Below are 14,201 nucleotides of genomic sequence, written 5' to 3' on the forward strand. Positions count from 1 at the left end.
ATAAAAAATTATCATAAAAATAAGGAGTAGTGAAGATTGCAAATGTTATTATACATGGTATTAAAAATAATGTGAATATACATGAATGCGAAAAGTGATGTACAAAAAGAATATAAATGGATATTTTTGTTATTTTTTAAATTTTATTCTGGGATAATATACCACCCAAGAAGAGAGATAACTTAATTCGATACTAATTATTAGTTTTGAATTAAGTTATCTCAAACTTACCAATCAAACAACAAATTAAATGACTATAATTTAATTTCGGGACTATCTTACTATTTGAGGAGAGATGACTCAAAACCTTGCTTTTTTATTATTTTTTATTTGACATGAAGTTTGGTCAGTAGCCAACTAATTCTCTCTTCAGGTGCTTTGCATGTGTGTATTCCAAGCCATTTTCCCCGTTGGTGATTCCGAATTATTTGTACATCATTATGACACCATTCTAATAACCTTGAAATTGAAAGATAAAATTTGAAATCAGAAATTACATTTAAAATAGATATTATTTCAGAAAATAATTAAAATTTTGTTAGTAATTTTTTTTCCTTAGAATTATTTTAATTAATTTAAATAGCTAAATTATCAAATTAACTTCCGAGCCAACAATTTTGGAAGGGGAATATAAGATAACGCGGCATTATAGCATATGGGAGCAGTGAATTTTTTTTTCAAAATGAGTTGCAATTACTTGTATCGCTCCGTTTCTCACATAATTTTTTATACCCCAATTGCCCCTACCATTCTGAGTCTTAAATCCCCATTTTGCCCCTCCCGACGCCGGCGACAATTGCGTTCATTTTCCATTTCAGCCAGCAATAGCTTCACCTGGGACGACGTTTTCCGACTACCTGAATCTCCTCAAAATGACTACTCTGCCCTCTCTGGGTTTTTCGATAAAATCAAGCTTTGTAATCGCAATTTGGTATTCCTCATCCTCTTTTTCACTCTTCATTGAGCTAAAATTTACTTTAAAATAAGCCTTTTATGGAAAATAATAAGATTTTTTTAACAGGAGAAGCAATGTGAGTTCATGCCTTTCGTGATTGAGGACCAAATAATTGGCTACGTTCACCATGGGTAATTTCAATTTTTCTTTAATCTTTTTGTTCATAATACACTTTTCTTTTCTCTTTCAACTAATGCTACTATGTCAACTTCAAGTTTATTTAGTGTTTGACCGTGTTTTTGATTGTGAAATTTGAAAAAAAAAAGTTTTTGTTTTCAAAGTAAAAAGTGGAAATTGTACTTAGTTGTGTTTGACCCTGAATACAAATTGAAGTTGTTTTTGACTTTTTATGAGTAATTTGGAGTGAAAAAAGTAAAAACAGAATTCATTGAAAATTTTGAAATTTCAACTTCCAGAAATTTATGGTCAAACATATTCAAGTCCGGGAAAAAGTGAAAATTTTTCATGGCCAAACGCCTGGTTCCTCAACTTGGTCTCAACTCTCAATGGACAACTAAACACTCCAACTCATCCCTATTGTGTCTTGTGGACACCCTATGATGTATATATGACACATAAATTTTGAAGGTGTCTAGATCATTTTGTAAGTTGGAGTGTTCAATTGAAAAATTGGAGACGAGTTGAGATGTCTAGATGATCATTTTGTAAGTTGAAGTGTTCAATTGATACATTGGAGACGAGTTGAGGTGTCTAGATGTGTAGTCTCTCAAAGTTGAAGTGCTTACTTGCTAGCTATGGCCAAATTTAATTGTTTGTTTATGTGTTATTCCAATAGAATTTGGTTTATCTTTGCATCAGATAGCTATTCTTAATGATTTAAAATTTTGTGTTTTGTTTGATGAGAAGGTACATATATTTGGTTATTTAGGTTTGCTGATTTTCTGAAGCCATTTCAGAATGTATTCATTTTCCCACAAGATAACGAGTATGGAAGCCAGTTTGGATGTCATTGCACTTTACATCCAAACCTTAGTACTCCCAACGATCGAACTAAAGCTGTAGCCAATGTCATTAATTCTTTGGGTGAACTGATCCCCGGCATAAGAAATGAGGTATTTCAAACCATTGATACCTTATGTCTATAAATTTACGAATTCTGAAATCTTTTAGCTAAAAGTCCTAAGACTAACGCTTGCTTCCTCCATGATAACATCTTTGCTACGCTGATCACGGGTAGTTATTTCCGGTTGCATCAGCTTTCGGGGAACCAATATTTTTTTCACTGGAACGAGCTGCTGCGCCATATTTTGGGATAAAGGTGTGCTATTCAGTTTTTCCACTTAAACTAATTACGTCATCTCTTAATAATATGTTTCTGTAAATCATTAAAATCTTACTAAATAGATTTTAGTCTTTGTTTTGATATGAACACTTCTATGAATGTCATTATGGGCTTGTTTTCTCAGTTATGATGGATATTCCTACCTACTACTTAGTGTTAGTTTGATAGCTTAAGAAGGCCCTTTTTCTTTTCCAATGAGGTCCCCAACCCGTTAACAATTCTTATCATGTGACTATTGGCCATCTCTCTATCAGATGTTCATGTTGGTAAGTGAGGGAGGTTTCTGGCTGTTTTTGTTTGGAACTTTGAGATATGGTCATTAATCAACTATCACTTTGAATTTTCCCATTCTTGAAATCCTTTGAACTTTCTGAGTTGATGTCTAGGTTGGTTTTTACACTTACAACACATTTTTCCATCATTTGGTCTCTGTTTATGAGTAGTAGAGACAGTTAAGACCCTCCAATTGTTATCCCTAAAATTTCTTTCCAGAGGCCATCCAAACATTTCTTTCTAGAGGCCTATTAATTGTTATGACTCTTTGTTGATAGTAGGTTTATGGAGTTCATATGAATGGATATCTCGAGAAAGATGGGCAGGAATTTCTATGGCTAGGAAAGAGAAGTGAACAAAAAGCCACCTATCCTGGAATGCTTGATCATTTAGTCGCTGGGGGATTGGTATGTAACACCCTTCAAGGTTAATGGTTTATCACAGATTATTGTTATATATGTACCTGTAGCCTTACTGGTATCACGGATTTAGTCACTTCCTTGGATCTAAATATGCTTCTGTTGAAAATTCTTTAGCCTCTTCATAAACAACATTTTTTTCATTTCTTATCAAAGAAACCTACTAAGATTCCTCATCAACTATTTTTTTGTGGAGCAGTTCTTTGGTCCGGAGCATACTATAGTATAGTAGTCAATATTGTGTAAAAATGATTATTTCTTGGTTGATTTAATGTTCATTTATGTGGTTCTGGATGTAGCCACGTGATATTTCTTGTGGAGAAAATCTTATTAAGGAATGTGAAGAGGAGGCAGGGATACCAAGATCTATTTCCCATAAGTAAGATCAATTCTCCATTTTGAAATAATAACCATCAATTTAAGGCGCTCGACTATCTGCTTGATGTTTTATATTGTATAAATGATTCTTCACAATTCTCCATTTCTTGTCATGATCAGAGCTAGGCCAGTTGGAGCTGTGTCCTACGTTGACATAGAAGGATATAGGATGAAGAGAGATGTCCTCTTTTGTTATGATCTGAAGCTTCCTGATGGCTTCATTCCTCATAACGAGGGTAAGCCTACTAAATTTTCTATCTGTATCTAACCACTAAACCAAAGCTTTAGATGTGTTTTAGTTTCTCCGCTAAACTAATTAAAATTCTGTGTTTCTGATTTTGGTCTTCACGTGGAACAAGCATTGTTCTAGGTGAATGGCTTCTTTCTATTTATTTCAGATGCTCATAGAATTTTAGTCAATCTCTGCTCTTTTGTGTTTTGTGACAGATGGGGAGGTAGAAAGCTTTCGATTGGTCCCAGTCACACAAGTTGCAAATATCATCCAAAAAACATCGTTCTTCAAAGCAAACTGCAATCTTGTCATTACTGATTTCCTTTTCCGGCATGGGTAGGCATATCGTACCATTTACTTTAATATTTCCATCCAACTTATGAGCCATTTATTCTTTCTATTTCCTGTCCTGCCACATTAAACACCACTTCAGTTATGAAGTTTTAAGAAACATTCTTTTTGTAACAAGGATCTAAACTATCTGAACCAGTTCTGAATTAACAAAGTTAGCAGTCAATGATTTTCACAAACACAGTTACATTGCTGTTAGACCATAGTCGCGACTATCTAGTGGTTATTTACTGAAATCTCCGAAGAAATTCAAATATTGAAACAATTACTTATTATGATTCCGTCTTGTTGTTCTCCCTCTATGTGCATAATTTATGATCTTATGGTGGTTCTCTCTGATTCTAATCCCACATTTCCATTTGAAATAATACCAGGCACATTAGACCAGAAGTGTTTGGGTATCTGAAGCTACTGCAGAGTTTGAGAAGTGGGTATTGCTCATAAGTACTATTGTAAATTATATTGGTGGTTGAGCTAGAAGAGAACACCACAAAAGAAATATAAGTAATGTTTTCGACGTCTTCAATTATGCAGGTCTTCTAGTATATTAAATATACAACTTGATAATTTCCTTGTGTTTCGATATTCCAATAAAGTACAGTTTAAATTTGAGTATGTGCAACTTTGGTTGTGATTGCCAATACTTGTCTAAAAGTTTTTTTCTCATCTTTAAAAAAATGTCACCTTCTTTTACTGTTACATACACATCAAGAAGTTGTGGAATGAAAGTAATATTTTGTAGAAATTGTGCAAAAATTCAATCAACGTATGTTTAAACATGTTTAGTTTGTTCTTCACCACAATGATCAGTTCAAACAGGCAGTTACAATCTATCATAGTGAAGGACATCTTCATGGTAGTAAAGTCAAAGGCGATGGAAAAAAATTTGTTGTGCCCAAACATCTAATATGCTGGAAGAGAGCTTCTTATGTACTTTCTGAACTTTGTACACACAAGCAGAAATGGTCAGGTTTGTCTTGTTGAAACAAATTTTCAGCAGAATGAAATGCTATGGTTGGAAAGTTTTCAAGATTCCGGGTGATAATTCCAAAGTAACAAAGCTCGTTTGGACGTCTTGAGCATATATATATATATATCTTCCAAGGTCGTATCAATCACAAAGTTAATTTCCTTCTTCAATTTGTTGAATGCTATCACAGACAAACTACCAGAAGGGGCCCGCTATCAACAATTATTTTATTCCACCCACCTTGGTGATCGGCCCTCTTGAATATGCTTGGATTGATGTCAAGAAATTTGTCCCGACACTGATGGCGGGAGCCCTTTCAGTTATTTGCCTGAGATAGCATACAATAAATTGAATGATGAATTTAAATTTGTGATCGGTACGACCTTGAAAGAACATATATATATTTTGCTGAATGTCCAAACGAGCTTTGTTACTTTGAAACTATCACCTGAATCTAAAAAACCTTTCCAAATATAGCATTATATTTTGCTGAAAATTTATTTCGATTAGTGTAAGTCAAACATTGAGGGAGGTCTGAATTGTAGAAAGGCAACTTCCTTGAGTCATACCGAAATATTTTGATAATTAGACTATTTCTTTTGGTTTGATCATAATTGGTTGGGTGTGGTTATATAAGGCTGATTGAACTTCTTTTTCTTTCCTTTAAAAACTAGAGACAAGTAAATATTAGAAAGAAAATGAAATGCATTGGGTCATATGGACAGTTTCTGGTCAAATTAGATTACATGTTTTTTGTGAGTTAACTACTAATCCAACAACTTTGGTACATGCATAAAGTTTGAGTTCATATATAGGAAGCAAACATAAAATATAATGATCAGATTTTGAACATAATATAATATTTTCTTTGTCTCAATTTATATGACTTACTTTCTTTTTTAGTCAGTATAAAAATAATAATATATTTCTATATATTGTAACAATTTAACTTTAATATGCCTAACTTTTACTCTTTAATGAAATAATTTATATTCACACAAACATTTATAACTTATTTTAGACCATAAGTTTTTTATTTTTTATTTTATAAAAATTCCGTTAAAGTCAAACTAGAGAAAATGATCAAAATGATCCTTGATGTATAGGGATTGCTTTGTTTTAGTCCTTAATATATTTTATTTGATTGCAATAGTTTTTAATATATAACAAAAGGTGTTCAATTTAATCCTGTATCTTAAACTTAATAAATTTATCCAAAAAACTGTTAATTTTAACCGTGAACTCCACATGGCCAACAAAAGTCACTAGCGTCCCATGTGCCGCGAATCAGAGGAAAGGTCATTGTGTTTGGGTGAGGATACATTGATTGCGTAGAATTTTGGATAACAGAAAATTATTTAAACAATATGTATATGTGTATATATTGTATAATTATATATAAGGTGTATAATAATACTAGGAAAAATAGAGAAAATGATGTTAAAATTCATGAAACTCTTTCTTTTGAGCTAACAACAATGGTGGATGTTGTTAGCTATGTGAGGCCACATTTAAATTTTTAGCAGTTTTTTTTGGGAGAAATTTTAGGTTTAGGATAAAGGATCAAATCCAACGCCTTTTATTGTACATTAAAAATCATTTTAATTAAGTAAAATATATTAATAATTAAAATAAGACAACCCTTATACATCAAGGACCATTTGATAAATTAAAACAGAGAAATTAATGATTAGCTTTATTGATTGAGTTAGACATAAAATTTGTTTTTTTTATCACAACTCTCTGGCATCAAACATGTAGCATCCATGGAAATACGAGAATCAAATAAACACGGTGCGTTAATATATGGGGTAAACTTTAACCGATGATCATTCAGCTTTGAGTTTATCATGCAAAAATTATTTTTCTATTTCTAATCACATCAAAGTCATCCAACTTAAAAGTTTAACACATAAAAGTTATTTACTTATTTCTTTATCACATAAAAGCCATTCAACTTTAAAATTTATCACATAATTTTTTTATCACATAAAAGTCATTCAACTTTGGCTAAATTAACTATTTTTTTTTTACCTAAATCATTTAATTTTGTACGGAAAATAAAACATGAAAATCCAAAATAAGTTCATTACATTTGAGAATAATTTCATAAAACCTCCCTCAATGTTTCGCTTCCCACTAATCTTCTTTGTGTTATACGATTATGTTTGCTTAATTTCCTTATTTTGTTTACAAATAATTTAACTCATTATCATTAATGTAAAAAATATAATTTGATTTTTCTTCTCTAACTCATTTGTTTAGTGATCATAAACACCTTTTTCAATTAGTGAAAAGATTGTTCTTAGAGTTAGAAAATCAAAACTTTCAATGACAAACACAAATTATTATTTTTTTGTGATTTGATTATACTATTGTTTGGACCGTTTTCGTCATCTACTTATTTACTCTAATAATCTTGTCTGACCTTTTTCTATGCTTTTATTGAGCCGAGGGTCTTTCGGAAACAGCCGTCCTACATTGGTAGGAGTCAGGTCTGCGTACACTCTACCCTCCCCAGACCCCACGATGTGGGATTTCACTGGGTTGTTGTTGTTGTTGTATATGATTCATGGTTTCAAGTGGTATATAAATGATAAATCAAAATAAGGAGATAGTCTATCTGTTCATGTTTACTTATCTACTTTGAATTTTGGAAAAGGACCTAAAATATTCTCGAATTATTGGAAATAATACAAAAAATATCCCTTATTCATCTATTGAGTCTAAAATGCCCTGACATCCATCTTTAGGTCCAAAAATAACCTTTTCTTTAACGGAAAAGGGCATGAGGTGCATTTTTGTATCATTTCCAATAGTTCGAGGAAATTTTAGGCCCTTTTCTGTAATTAGAATTTTGTTAAATAAATTTTGATTAATAATTAATTTTAAATAATTAAATTTTAACCAATAGATGGTTGTCACGTATTTAAAAAAATTATTCAAATTATTTAATTAAAATTATGCTAAATAAATTCTAATTTATAATTAATTTTAAGTAATTAAATTATAACCAATAGATGGCCACTACGTGTTTAAAAAAATTATTCAAATTATTTAATTAAAATTCTATTAAATAAATTCTGATTTATAATTAATTTTAAATAATTAAATTGTAACCAATAGATTGCCGCCATGTGTTTAAAATATTTATTCAAATTATTTAATTAAAATTATGTTAAAGAAACTTTGATTTATAATTAATTTTAAATAATTAAATTATAACCAATAGATGGCCACCACGTGTTTAAAAAATTATTTAAATTATTTAATTAAAATTATGTTAAAATATTTTTGATTTATAATTAATTTTAAATAATTAAATTATAACCAATAGATAACCGCCACATATTTTAAAAAATTATTCAAATTATTTAATTAAAATTATGTTAAAGAAAATGTTATTTTGGAACTAAAGGTGGATGATTATCATATAAAATTCAGAAAATTAATGCTCTTGCCATCCACCTTTAGGTCCAAAAATGACCTTTTATTTAACATAAATTTAATTAAATAATTTGAATAACTTTTTAAACATGTGGCAGCCATCTATTGGTTACAATTTAATCATTTAAAATTAATTATAAATCAAAATTTATTTAATAGAATTTTAATTAAATAATTTGAATAATTTTTTTAAATACGTGGTGACCATCTATTGCTTACAATTTAATTATTTAAAATTAATTATAAATTAAAATTTATTTAACAAAATTTTAACTATAGAAAAATACCTCGAACTATTGGAAATGGTACAAAAATACTCCTCATGCCATTTTCCATTAAAGAAAAAGTTATTTTTGGACATAAAGGTGAATGTCAAGGGTATTTTAGGCCGAATAGATGAATGAGGGACATTTTTGTACCATTTTCAATAGTTTGAGGACATTTTAGACCCTTTTTCGTTTGAACTTTGCATGCCCATTAAGAAATAATGATTGCTATACGTATTTTACTAAAATATTGTCACGACCCCAACACAACGTGACTAGCACCACAACACTTATTCCAACGGGAGGACCATTCTAACAGCCCAACAACAATAATTGCAAAATGCACAAGTTAAGGATTGCGGAAGCATGACTCAACTAGCGTAATGTTGAGTTCCCATAAACTCAGCCAACCAACTTAATAACAATAAAGTGCGAAAGTAAACACATGCTAGGAATTGAAAGTCATCGTACCAAAGCTCTAACCTAACAAGTCTAGATTAGGAGTACAACTCCAAATAGAATCAAATAAATAAATAGAACATTGTCTAAACATCTAAGTCCTGGAAGAAAAAAAAGGACTAGAACAATGATAGAAAAGTCCCCAACAATACGACAGAATAGCTCACCCTTGGACTTTGAACAACCTGCTAATTCTCCAACCGAGGTCTCTCTACTATTGGCTGAATATGCCCTGTACTCAACAAAAAGGCAGAGTAAGAGTAGTATAAGTGCACAAAACCATGGTGTACTGGTAGGATTACGCGGTTAGCCAGTAAGCGGACCATATACAAGTAAATTTCAACTAAATAGGCATATACATATACAGAATAAGTCAACCATGTCTCAATATCACAACTCAATGTCTTTCACATGCTATAATCTCACACAAGGGTCCTCTCAAGGGACTTACAAACAATCGACTTTGTGTCGAAATGTGACACCCGATCCAAGTATGTGTTGAAACGTGACACCCAATCCAAATACGTGTAGGAACGTGAAACCCGATCCAAGTATGTGTCAGAACATGACACCCGATCCTAAGATATCACAATCAAAATAATATACAATGTTTACAATATTTATACCACCAAGAATAGGTTCATTAATATAACAGGCCAGCAAGTGATCATTTCTCACATAATCTAGCACATTTTCCTATTCATATACACACATGCATAATATGAAGCCATCTAACAAGTATATGAAATACATACAGGAAACTAGACCATTACTTACCTTAAATTCAAGCTTTCAGAACCTCGCAACGCAATATCCTTTCCTTTTCAGGTTCGTTCTTCTCGTTCTTGGTATAGAAACATTAACTACATATCAAGAATCAATATAATGACCTAACTATCAAGAAATATAACACAATTTCATTCCCTAGGCCAAACCCACGATCCTAACCTTACCTTAGGGCTATTTTCCACCTTAGATTTTTAGTCCAAACCCTCCCCAATGATTATCACCTATACTTCTAGTTCCTAAGAATCAAAGTATGAATCTAGGAAGTAAAAACCTTACCCTAAGCATGAAAATCCGTGGAAAATAATTTGAAGTTGCCCTAGGTCGCTTCTTGGGGTTTTAGAAACTAAACTTGCAGAAAAAGATTGTTTCTGATTTTTTTCACGACTTAAGTCGTGACTATCCCGCTCTGGCGAGAATAATTCTGCCCTGGCGAGATAGGCAGAAATAGAGAGATCGGAGTTAGTGCTCCAATCTCCCCTTTCACAACATACCCCTCTTCAATGATGTATTAAAATATACTCTCTACGCAAACTTCAATTCTGAGAGTTTTACTCATCCGAATGCAATTCTGCTAAGACGTAAATACTCCATATCACCTTGTCTATCATTCTGTCTATTCAAATTATAAATTTGACCTCCCATTATTAACATGATCACCATAAACTTCACCTAACTTAGAATTCATCCAAGTCTGCCTAGGCTCAAATATTCTGAAGTTACTACTCAAAATATTTTGGCCCAAAATCCTTCCCCATTGGCCTATCTATAACGATGTAAGAAGGTCATTATAATAGATACCAATTTACCCATCACTCTTTCCTGAGTGACTAACTAGGGAAAACAGGTCTAAAGCAAAAATAAAGTAGTACCTATTTCGTTGAATAGTTGAGGATACTTATCTCACATGTCTTTCTCTATCTCCCAAGTAGCTTCCTCTACCGAATGATATTTCCATTGCACTTTAACCATATTGATCTCCTTAGTCCTGAATTTCCAGGTGTCACAATCAAGAATTGCAACTGGCTCTTCTTCATACTGAAGTTCCTTATCTAATAACATCGAGTCCTATTTAATGATGTAGTCCCTATCCCCATGATACTTTTTCAGTATATACACATGGAACACAGGGTGTACCCCAGACAAGCTAGGCGGTAAAGCCAACTTGTATGCTACTGACCCTACATAATTAAGAATTTTAAAAGGGACAATGTAACGAGGACTGAGTTTGCCCTTCTTGCCAAATCTCATCACCTCTTTAATGGATGACACTTTTTGAATACTTGTTCACCATCCTCGAATGTCATATCCCTTATATTTCGGTCAGCATACTGCTTCTGACGACTTTGGCTACTCGAAGCTTAGCTTGGATGCTTCTTACCTTATCTCGAACATCCATCACTAAGTCAACCCCCAATTGGGTCCACTCCTCCAGCTTTAAACCACCCTTTAGGAGACCTGCATCCCCTCCTATACAGGGCTTCATATAGTTTCATAATAATTCTAGAGTGGTAGCTATTATTGTAGGAGAACTCACACAAAGGCAAAAACTTGTCCCATTGTCCCCCAAAGTCTATCACACAAGCCCTCAACATATCTTTCAGCACTTGGATAGTCTTTTTGACTGCCCGTCTATCTGTGGATGGAAAGATGTGCTGAAAGTAAGTTAAGTACCCAACTCTTCATATAACTTACCCCAAAAATTGGAAGTGAATTGCGTACCACGGTCTGAAATAATAGAAAGAGGCACCCTGTGCAGTCTTACTATCTCCTTCACATAAATTCTGGCCAACTGTTGTGCATTATAATCCACTTGAACCGAAATAAAGTGTGCTGACTTCGTTAACCTGTCAACCTCCACCCAAATAGAGTCATTCATTCCTAAAGTCTTAAGAAGTCCCACCACGAAATCCATGGTTATTCTCTCCCACTTTCATTCAGGAATGGGCATTCTTTGCAACAAATCTACATGTCTTTGATACTCATACTTCACCTGTTGACAGTTCCAACACTTGGCTACATATTTATGTATGTCTTTCTTCATAACCGACCACCAATATAACCGTTTTGAGTCCTAGTATATTTTAGTCACTCCAAGGTAAATAGAGTATAGGGAACCATGAGATTCAAATATGATCTTTTGAATTAGTCCATCTACCCGGGGAACACAAATCCTTACCCTAAAATGGAGCACCCCTCCTGCATCTAGTGTTGATTCTGGAGTCTTGCCCATCAACACTTTCTCTCTAATTTCATTTAAGTATACATCATCAAACTGTTTGGTTTTGATCTCTTCTATGAGAGTGAGCCTTAGATCAACTCTGACCATTACCCCACCTTTCTTTGAGATGCCGAGCTTCATGAATCGGTCCTCCAAGGCCTGAATTTCTCTAAATAGGGGCCGTTTAAGGGGTCCCAAACAAGTTAAAATGCCTACGCTCACCGGCTAGCAACTCAATGCAACTGCTACCACATTAGCCTTGCTTGGATGGTACTGGATCGTGACATCATAGTCCTTAAGCAACTCCATCCACCTCCACTGTCTCAAATTCAAGTCTCTCTGGGTACACATGCTGTAAACTGCGGTGATCAGTAAAACCTCACACTTGATGCCGTACAGGTAATATTTCAAGATTTTTAGTGCAAATACTACCGCTGCCAACTCCAAGTCATGAGTCGGGTAGATCCTCTCATGCACTTTTAATTGTCATAAATAATATGCTTCAACATTCTTATCCTGCATCAAACAACACCCAAACTAGAATGTGAAGCATCACAATAAATAATAAAATCTTTACCTTTGATAGGTAAGGTCAAAATTGGGGCTCTGATCAGGAGAATTTTTAGCTTTTGGAAGCTCTCTTCACACTGTTCAGTCCACTCGAATATCACTTTCTTTTTATTCAAGCTAGTCAAGTGAGTAGCAATAGAGACAAAGTTTGTCACAAACCGGCAATAAAAATTTGCCAGTCCCACAAAACTTCTAACCTCTAATACAGAATAGGCCTAGCCCAATTTTTAACTGCCTCAATCTTTTGTGGGTCCACCATCACCTCTTCTTTTGAAACAATATGTCTTAAAAAGGCAGCTGAAGGCAGCCAAAATTCATACTTAGACAATTTCGCATATAACCTTTGTGTGCCCAAAACTCCCAACACAATTTAAACGTGATTTGCATGTTCTTGTTCAGTTTTTGAATACACCAATATATCATCTATAAACACTATTATAAACAAATCCAGGAATGGTCTAAACACCCCATTTATCAAACTCATGAAAGTTGCAGGTTCATTGGTTAACCAAATGACATTACTAGAAATTCATACTGCCTATACCTGGTCCTAAAAGCTGTTTTGAGTACATCCTCAAGTCTAATTTTCAACTGATGATACTAAGACCTAAGATCAATCTTTGAGAAGACTGAAGTACCTTGTAGCTGGTCAAACAGGTCATAAATACGAGGCAGGGGTATTATTTTTGATGGTGACCTTATTCAGTTGTCGGTAGTCAATACACATTCTCATACTATCTTCCTTTCACTTGACGAATAACATCGGAGCACACTAGAGGGAAGAACTATGATGAATGAACCCCTTAATAAGAAGCTTCTAAATCTGAGCCTTAAGCTCTCTCAACTCTACCAGAGCCATACGATAGGGAGAAATGGTAATTGGGTGAGCACCCGACTCTAAATCAATGCAAAAATCTATGTTTCAGTCAGAAGGCATACCAAGCAAGTCTGAAGGAAAGATCTCTGAAAATTCACACACTATTGTAATAGACTCAATAGAAGGAGACTCAACTTCTATATTCCTGATATGGGCCAAAGAGGTTAAGCAACTCTGCTCCACTATTTTCTAGCCTAGAGAAAGGATATGACCTTAGTTGGCTTAAGCTTGTACACCCATTTTCACTCTAACCTTTTCCTTCCCGGGATCTCTAGAATCACAGTCTTTACATAGTAATTAAGTACAATAAAGTAGGGGGACAACCAAGTCATGCCTAAGATCACATCAAAATCTGTTATGCCTAGGATCACTAACTCCACCCAAGTCCGATACTCCATAAACACCACAGAATAAGAACGATACACATGGGTGACTATGAATGACTCTCCAACAGGAGTAGAAACATGAATAGAGGCATCCAACATATCACACAATATATCAAAACCTAAGGCATACCTCACAGACGCTTTACGCCCAATCATTCCGGATAACGCTTGCATCCTCTGTATTACTGCGGCTGTTGGCATAGAGTTAGCCGATACTTATTCCCCAGATACACACATAGGATTAAGTAGAACCCATATCAAATAAAATAGAAGCCATCCGGTCATAGACAATAATAGTACCTGTGATA

At 33.7% G+C, this 14,201-nt stretch overlaps 1 protein-coding gene across 1 annotated transcript; it reads left to right on the top strand.

Moving 5' to 3' along the window:
* The first annotated feature begins 474 nt into the window (after positions 1-474).
* LOC129891276 (nudix hydrolase 20, chloroplastic-like) lies at positions 475-4,523 on the top strand. Its single transcript, XM_055966575.1, has 9 exons — positions 475-931; positions 1,022-1,086; positions 1,845-2,028; positions 2,154-2,234; positions 2,813-2,938; positions 3,250-3,329; positions 3,449-3,564; positions 3,776-3,896; positions 4,286-4,523. The coding sequence occupies exons 1-9, from the start codon at positions 656-658 to the stop codon at positions 4,353-4,355; spliced, it is 1,119 nt and encodes a 372-aa protein (XP_055822550.1). The 5' UTR covers positions 475-655; the 3' UTR covers positions 4,356-4,523.
* The last annotated feature ends 9,678 nt before the right edge of the window (positions 4,524-14,201 follow it).

This window comes from Solanum dulcamara, chromosome 6, assembly GCF_947179165.1.
Source record: "Solanum dulcamara chromosome 6, daSolDulc1.2, whole genome shotgun sequence".
In the NCBI taxonomy this organism is placed as follows: domain Eukaryota; kingdom Viridiplantae; phylum Streptophyta; class Magnoliopsida; order Solanales; family Solanaceae; genus Solanum; species Solanum dulcamara.